Raw genomic sequence first — 9,000 nt, 5'->3', positions numbered from 1 at the left:
TAAAATTGACGGAACTCTGTTAGGGAAACTGACGTGTACTCCTAAAAACTCGACAACTATCCCTTCACTATAACCGATCAAATATTTTGGAACTAATGGCAGACTCCAAACGTAACTTGATCACAGTTACACACAAGTCAAGTATTATCTTTAGTCTGTTACTTACAACGGCACTCGCCAGGAATATCGGAACAAACAGAAGGAGGTGAGCCCTCCACTCGTCTATAAAAAATCAAGTAACTCATATAGAGTCAGGTCACAAAATAACTCTCATACTCTCTTCATTATACCGTTTATATATCTCTTACTGACTTGAGTGTCGGAGTGCTTTTTGCAGGTGTTCCCGCTGGCGTGTTTCACAGTGCCGAGGTTCACTTATGACGCTGCTCCCTGGACGACGTATAGCTCCGCCCAAAAATTAAGCAGCCACCGAAGGAGCCATATACCTCGACTCCACCAGAACAGAACATTTGGCGCCCACCAAGGGCCTGAAATTTATCTGACCCCATAATTTTCTTTATCTAGCTTTTCTTCTTTGCTTTAACAGGATCCTTGATCCCCAAGCATGACTGACAACGGAGCTCATCAACCCACACAAGCGGAGCTTTTAACTCAAATCACTGAACTCCAGGAGAAAGTTCGGAGGATAGCCGAACTATCTGTCCGCAAAAATGTTGAGAAACAGGAGGGAGGAAGCTGCAAAGGCTCGGCTCAAGGCAACAATGATCCACTGTGTCTCAATCCACCGAAAGAAAAGCTGACTTTGGACAACCCATTCTCGGAGGAGATCACCAACTTTCAGATGCCGAAGAATTTCGTACTACCCACTTCACTGGAGCCATATAAGGGGATTGGTGACCCCCGGGCTCATGTTAAAAAATTTCAATCTATGATGTTTTTTAACGGCGCTAACAATGAACCTATACTCTGCCGAGCTTTTCCTACTTATCTTGATGGTGCTGCATTACTTTGGTTTTCTAAACTATCTGCAGGATTAATCTCCTCGTTTGAAGAGTTAGCGAGGTCTTTCATTGACTATTTCGCAGCTTCGAGGATATACGTACACGGATCCGACTACCTTGGCACCATCCGACAAGGACAGCACGAAAGCTTGAAGGAATACATGACCAGGTTTGCTGAAACGACAATAGAAATACTAGATCTAGACCCAGCAGTCCACTTACACGCCCTTAAGGCCAACCTCCGACCCGAGAAGTTTCGAGAAACAATTGCGGTGACTAAGCCGTAGACATTCGAAGAGTTCCGGGAAAGGGCGGCTGGACAGATGGAGATCGAAGAGCTACGTGAGGCTGAGAGGACAAAAAGAAAACCTAGAAAGGAGGAAGACAAATCTCTAAGATCGATAAACAATAAAGAGCCGAAGAAGCCATTCAAGCTCACTCCAAAATTCGACAATTACACCAGATTCAACACAAAAAAAGAGAAAATAATCAAAGAAATCCTCAATGCTAAAATTATAAAGCCTCTAGCTCGAGCTGGAACGATTTGTAGATAAGAGCAAACACTGCGCTTTCCATCAGAAATATGGACACATGACGGATGAATGCGTGATTGCCAAAGACTTATTGGAGAGATTAGCCCGGCAAGGCCTCCTGGACAAGTATGTTGAAGGAAGAAGAAACAAGGAAAGTGCCCGAGACCGAGAAGAGCGTCAACAAACCTCGGAGGGAAAAAATGACAATAGGTGGTCCAACCCTAATCCACCAAAAGGAATTATCAATTGCATATCTGGGGGATTTGCCGGGGGTGGCGAGACAAGCTCGGCGCGCAAACAAAGCTACCGAGCAATGCTGGCCATCGAGGGAACAATGCCACAAAACAACAAAGGGGCAAGCGACCTCAGAATCACCTTTAGCCAGGCGGACATATCTTCGGCCACCCCGAACTTAGACGATCCTGTGGTGATCTCAATCCAAACAGGCAAACTATTGGTAAGAAAGGTCATTTTGGACCCAGGTAGTAGTGCAGACGTTCTCTTCTATTCTACTTTTCAAAAAAAAAAATTATCCGAAAAAGCAGTGCAACCCTCATCCGGAGAGCTGGTAGGCTTCTCAGGAGAAAGGGTTCCGATTAAAGGTTACATATGGCTAAAAACGACACTGGGGGAAACCCCACTAACACGAACCATAGATATACAATATCTTATAGTTGACTGCCCCAGCCCCTACAATATTATTCTCGGAAGACCTGCTTTGAACATGTCAGAGCAGTTGTGTCCACCTTTCATTTATGTGTTAAGTTTCAGGCACAGGACGGCAAGATAGCAACACTCCACTCAGATCGCCAACAAGCTCGACAATGCTATAATGCAAGTTTAAAATGATCAGATACAGAACCAAAATGTCAACAAGAGGTCAAAGCAATTCACAGCACGAATGAGGTACTGACCTTAGTAGAACTCGACCCTAGGGAGGATATCCGAGAAGACCTCAGCCAGTGGAGAAGCTCTAGAAGGTTACCTTGACATCAAACCCAGAACAATTCACTTACATCGGCCGAGCATTCCAAGGACAAGAGCGATTGGAGCTTATACAAACACTACAAGCCAATGCCGACTTATTTGCCTGGACTCCTGCAGATATGCCAGGCATAGACCCAGACATCATTTGCCACAAGCTCGCCATAGACAGGACGATCCGACCTGTAGCACAAAAGAATAAGAATCTCGAAGCAGAGAAAGCAAAGGCGACTCTAGAGGAAACTAAGAAGTTACTTCACGCCAACTTCATCAAAGAAATCCGCTTCACCACATGGCTATCTAACGTGGTAATGGTAAGAAAAAATTCAGGTAAATGGCTCATGTGCGTCGACTTTACAAACCTCAACAAGGCATGTCTGAAAGACGCCTACCCTCTACCATGTATTGACAAGCTCGTAGATAATGCATCAGGTTTCAAAAGCTTAAGTTTCATGGATGCATATTCTGGTTACAACCAGATCCTTATGCATCCAGAAGATCAAAGCAAGACAACCTTCATAACTGAACATGGAAATTTTTGTTATAGAGTAATGCCATTTGGTCTAAAGAATGTAGGTGCAACATACCAGTGACTAATGGACAAGGTATTCCAACAACAGATAGGGCGGAACATTGAAATCTATGTTGACGATATGGTCGCCAAAATCACACCAGAGAGATCCCACTGCGAAGACCTAACAGAAATATTTAGTCAGATCCGAGCATACAACATGAGACTCAACGCAGAGAAATGTGCCTTTGGGGTACAAGGAGGCAAATTCCTCGGATTTATGTTGACTTCACGAGGAATCGAGGCAAACCCTGAAAAATTTGACGCAATACTTAACAAGGCAAGTCTGGAAACGATAAAAGAGGTACAACAACTAGCTGGAAGAGTAGCAGCCCTGTCACAGTTCTTGCCAGCAGTGTTGAGCCGATCATACCACTTTTTCCAGACAATATCAAAGAATAAAATATTTGAATGGACAAAGGAATGCGAAACGGCATTCGCCAAACTCAAGACCATCTTATCATCACCACCAGTGTTGCAGAGCCCAGAAGTCGGTAAACCTGTATACTTATATTTGTCTGTTTCCAATTATTCTATAAGCTCAGTCCTCATCACTGAGACACGAAAGACACAAAAGCTAGTATACTTCGTCAACAGAGTCATGCAACCAACAGAACGGAGATATCCAAGAATAGAGCAGCTGGCCTTAACACTGGTAACAACAGCAAGAAGGCTTAGACACTACTTTCAGAGCCATACAATAATTGTAAGGACGGACCAACCATGCATTGAGGCAAATATTAACAAAACCAGAGCTGGCAGGACGGTTGACCAAGTGGTCTATCAAACTTTCTGAGTTCGATATCCAGTTTCAGTCAAGGCTGGCCTTGAAGTCCCAAATCCTAGCAGATTTTGTTTCCGAGCTCACACCTGACGAGCACCAATACAACCAGAATTGGGAGTTACATGTGGATGGAGCATCAAACCGAGAAGGAAGTGGAGCCGGGATAGTACTAAAAGAATGAGACACAGTTGTACCCAAACAATCCCTACAATTTCACTTCTCGGCAAGCAACAATCAGGCCGAATACGAGGCACTCATAGCAGGACTCAAGCTTGCTCACAGCCTCCAAGTACAGAACCTAACAGTACATTGCGATTCCCTATTGGTGGTTCAACAAATCAAAGGAGAATTCCAGGTAAAAGATCCTTTGTTAAAGCGGTACTGGCTCATAACAAAGGATCTTATTTCAAAATTTGATAGATTCATCATATTAATGTGCATAGAGAAAAGAATATTAGAGCAGATATATTATCTAAACTTGCCGCCATTAGGGCTAGTACACAAACATCGGCACTATCACAACTTACACTAGAAAAACCCAGCATTGAGTCACTATGCATAATGAGCATCACTCACACAGATGATTGGAGAATACCCTATCTTGAATATATTAATACTGGTATTATTCCCAGATATGCGACTCACCCTCAAAATTTCAAACGAAAGGCAAGTCTTTTTACAACTGTCGCAGGAGAACTATACAAGCGAGGGTTCTCACATCCATTGCTGAAATGCCTCGGCAGAAACGAAGCAAATGAAGTCATGAACGAGATCTACGAAGGTGTATGTGGAAACCATATAGGAGGACGAGCTCTGGCGGCAAAGATTTTTCGAACAGGATATTACTGGCCGACCATTAAGAAGGACTGCATCACGAAAGTAAAAACCTGCGACAACTGTCAGAAGCATGCCGCTGTCTCAATGAGGCCCGCCGAGGTAATGCACAGCATGGCGGTAAACTTGCCTTTCCACAGATGGGGGCTCGATATCCTCGGCCCATTTCCAATAGCACCAGGACAGGTAAAATTTCTTTTGGTTTCAATAGATTATTTCTCAGAATGGATAGAAGCACAGCCACTAGCAAGAATAACGGCTGAGAAGGTACGATCTTCATATGGAAAAATATTATATGTCAGTTTGGAATACCAAAGGAGATAATATCAGATAACGGTAGATAATTTACAGATAACAAATTGGCATCATTCCTGAAAAATTTTAAGATACAGCATCATTTTAGCTCGGTCGAACACCCACAAACCAATGGGCAGGCCGAGGCTGCTAACCGAGTAATACTGCAAGCAATGAGAAAAAAGCTCAATGATGCGAAAGGAGAATGGGCAGAACTGATCCCGAAAATACTATGAAGTTATAACACAATGATACAGTCTATCACAGGTGAGACACCATTCAAACTAGTCTACGGATCAGAAGCACTGATTCTGATTGAAGTCGGCGTTCCTACCCTAAGAACCGAGCTATACAATCAACAACGCAATGACAACATAAGAAACGCCGAGCTTGATCTTGCCGAGGAAGATCGAGATATCGCCGCTATCAAGCAAAGAGCCATGAAGCAGATAGTTGAAAGAAGGCACAACAAAAAGGTGGTACCGAGGACATTCGATGTTGGCGACCTAGTCCTCAGATGAACAGAAGAAGCTAGGTAACCTCCAACACACGGTAAGCTCGCCGCAAATTGGGAAGGACCATTCCGGATCACAAAAGTCCTCGGAATGGGGGCTTACCAACTGTAAACATTACAAGGCGACTCAGTATCTGGAAATTGGATCATCTCATCCCTAAAGTTGTATATGTCATAAATTGTACATTTCGCGGATGAAGGTACTCTTTTTCCCCCTTAAAGGTTTTTTTCCCAAACAAGGGTTTTACCTAAAGAGGGTTTTAACGAGGCCGGACGCCCAATATATCTATCAAAATCAAACAAACATGATTGATTCTTTACTTACTATTCCCATCATATTCTGCTCTTCAAATGAAAAAACATTTAAGCATGCATTACTCTAATGCAAAAACAACATTGTCAATTTGACCTAACCTCGACCAACGTAAACAAAAGTCACTCGAGTTCAAAACAACACTAAGCATTCATAACTACCGTAAAACTGACCACAACTCGATCAGCAAAAGAAAAAAGAGTTATCACTACACATCAAAAGGACAAACATGTCCAAAACAAACAAGCAAACAAATAAAGAAGGAGGAACATTCTCATCATGCTCCTCCACGGTACCATCCACCACTAGTTTTTCGTCGATCACGGTCTTAGTCACGTCAAGTCGGTCACAGTCAAAATCAGGGGCTAACAACGCAATTTGACTAACGGCACGATCGAAGCCAGAGGAGAACATCTCCATCCCATCCTCCTCCAGCTCATGAATCCTTGAAGTTAGTTTCCCCTTAGAAATATCACCCTCTTTGATCACAGCCTGCAGCAACCGAATCTGATCCCTCAAACAAACCACCTCCTCTACAGATTCCTTCATTTTAGCTATAGCATTGACAATAACATCATCTTTTTCTTTTGACGACTTCTCCAGTTCCGCAATTTTCACCTTGTATGACTTCTCCAGGTCAGAAATCTTGTCCACATCCGCCTGCTGCTCAGCACCAATAAGGTCGGTAGTATGGCCAACACACATCAGACGAGAAGCGATAATCTACAAAATATACACCAAGTAAGAATAAAGCAGCAAAAGGAAAAACAACAGAAGAGTCAAGAGGAAAATAAAGCAACCTGAATAAACTTCCCAAGTCCCTCCATACCAACCCGACGAGTCATGAGCATATCACCAGGATACTGAGACACCTTGTCAGAAAGCTCGGCAAAGGGAAACTGGTCGCTCCACAAAGAGTGAGAACTAGTACCAGGGATGAAACCATGAAGCCTCTTCTTCCGATCAAATACAGGCTTATTACCACCAACAGCCTCCTGATCACCCTCAGATATAACCTCCAAAGACTTCTCAGTTTCATCTCTCTTCCTCTTGTACGAAGATGCCGGCTGAGCAGTAGATTGAGCAGCCTGCCCACTATCCTCCTTCGGAGTCCCTGAACCACCAACATATCTCTCTTTTTTCTTTTTCAAAAAGGAATGGAACCGAGAAGGATCAAGATGGGGGACTCGTCCACCTACAGACAAAATAAATATTAGAAAATACAACAACATTAACACAATCAATAGCAAACAAAATATTACCTATATAAGTTTTCAAGGCCTCATTATCACCAGAATCATACAAATACAAAAGCTCAGGAATAGACAAACACTCCCTGGCTGCAAAACTCTCAATCAGAAAATTTAAAAAAGAGTCTTCTTCTTCACTCCGCTCAGAAGCCTCAAGGATTTGGCTCGGTTCAGAACACCAGTAAAAGTGAAATCTTTCGATAAGCTCATCGTCTAAATAAAACGGATACTCAGATTCAACCGATCAAATCTTAACAAAAAGGGATTTGAAGTTTTTAAAAGAAGACTTGTAAAGCAGAAAAAGGGAGCGACCAGGAAAACTGCTAAGACAAATCCACAAACCCTTTCGAACCCTTTTCGACTGAAACAAAGAAAAGAACAGCGATAGGGAACATGGAATAGAGAGGAAGTCCATCAGACATTGAAAGGCACGAAGAAACGCCCAGGAATTTGGATGTAGCTGCGAGGGCGCGCAGTTAAGCTGGATCAACACATCACACTCAAAATCAGAAAAGGGAAAATGTACACGCAACTCAGTGAGGCAGGGAGTATACATATAAAAGTACTGCCAGTCACCCCTCCTCTCACAAACCCTATCCTCACCAGAACAGGGGAGAAGCTCAACAGACACACCAGAACCACCTTTCACAAACTTCAAACTCTCCAATTCTCGCATTGACTCAACACTAGTATAAGACGAAGAATGGGTCCTAACATCATCATGCACCCAATGATAGGGGTCATCTTTCTTAACCTCAACCGCTTTCAGTTTTTCTTTCTCTTTCTCTCTCGCCATTACAGGAAAAAGAAACAAAGATGATCAAGAAAAAAAAACTAACCTTTAGCAGTCATGATAAGTCAAACAAAAAGGAAGAATTCGAAAGAATAGAATGTTGAAAATGCAGTAGAAATTATTATAGCCCACTAACTTGGTGGAAACAAGAGAGATAACTGCCACAGACCTTGAAAACCCAAACGGAAAAAAAGGGTAATTAATGAAAGCACGATTCACAAAGTAAAAACACTTTCAAACTTCCCACCAATATTGCCTATATCTTTTCCACACCTCTTTTTATTTTTAAACAAAAAAGCCCAAGTTACAAACACCCAAACTGAGAACAACCAAAAAACAGCAAACACGAGGGAAAAATATCTACAACAAAACATATAAAGCTTTCCTGTCACCTGAAACATGGAGACAAACAAGCTTGGGGGCTATGACGTGTACCCCTAAAAACTCGGCAACTATCCCTTCACCATAACCGACCAAATATTTCGAAACTAATGGCAGACCCCAAACGTAACTTGATCACAGTTACACACAAGTCAAGTATTATCTTCAGTTCATTACTAACAACGGCACTCGCCAGGAATATCGGAACAAATAGAAGGAGGTGAGCCCTCCACTCGTCTATAAAAAATCAAGTAACTCATATGAAGTTAGGTCACAAAATAACTCTCATATCCTCTTCATTATACCGTTTATATATCTCTTATTGACTTGAGCGTTGGAGTGCTTTTTGCAGGTGCTCCCGTCGGCGTGTTTCACAGTGCCGAGGTTCACTTATGACGCTGCTCCCTAGACGACGTATAGCTCTGCCCAGGAATTAAGCGGCCACCGAAGGAGCCATATACCTCGGCTCGACTAGAACGGAATACAAGAAAGAGAGAAAAAAAAAAGAAAGAAAGAGAGAAAGTAACACATTTAATTGAATATTGGTGAAAATTTTTTATTTTTCCTAACTTCTTCTAACTAATAATTTTTTGCATGAGCGCCAATTTTATTGGAAACATGGATATAAAAATTGACGGAACTCTGTTAGGGAAACAATGACCAATATTGATAATGTATACAATAAATTTTAAATTTAGTCTAATACAAAAAAAAAGAAACCTAAATAGTAATTTCAAAAAATTAACCATCTCAATTCTAAATTTCTAATTTACCAATGAAATTTATT

At 42.1% G+C, this 9,000-nt stretch overlaps 1 protein-coding gene across 1 annotated transcript; it reads right to left on the bottom strand.

Annotated features, from left to right (window-relative positions):
- Positions 1-5,575: 5,575 nt before the first annotated feature.
- On the bottom strand, positions 5,576-7,835 carry LOC148575432 (uncharacterized). Its single transcript, XM_088506232.1, has 4 exons — positions 7,566-7,835; positions 6,590-7,051; positions 6,019-6,512; positions 5,576-5,633 (listed from the first exon to the last, which is right to left on the bottom strand). Exons 1-4 carry the CDS (start codon positions 7,833-7,835, stop codon positions 5,576-5,578), a joined length of 1,284 nt encoding a protein of 427 aa, XP_088362358.1.
- Positions 7,836-9,000: the final 1,165 nt, after the last annotated feature.

The sequence above is a fragment of the Arachis ipaensis genome, chromosome B2 (assembly GCF_059453495.1).
Source record: "Arachis ipaensis isolate K30076 ecotype BB chromosome B2, ASM5945349v1, whole genome shotgun sequence".
Lineage (NCBI taxonomy): Eukaryota > Viridiplantae > Streptophyta > Magnoliopsida > Fabales > Fabaceae > Arachis > Arachis ipaensis.
This window is presented reverse-complemented; position numbering and strand designations above follow the sequence as displayed.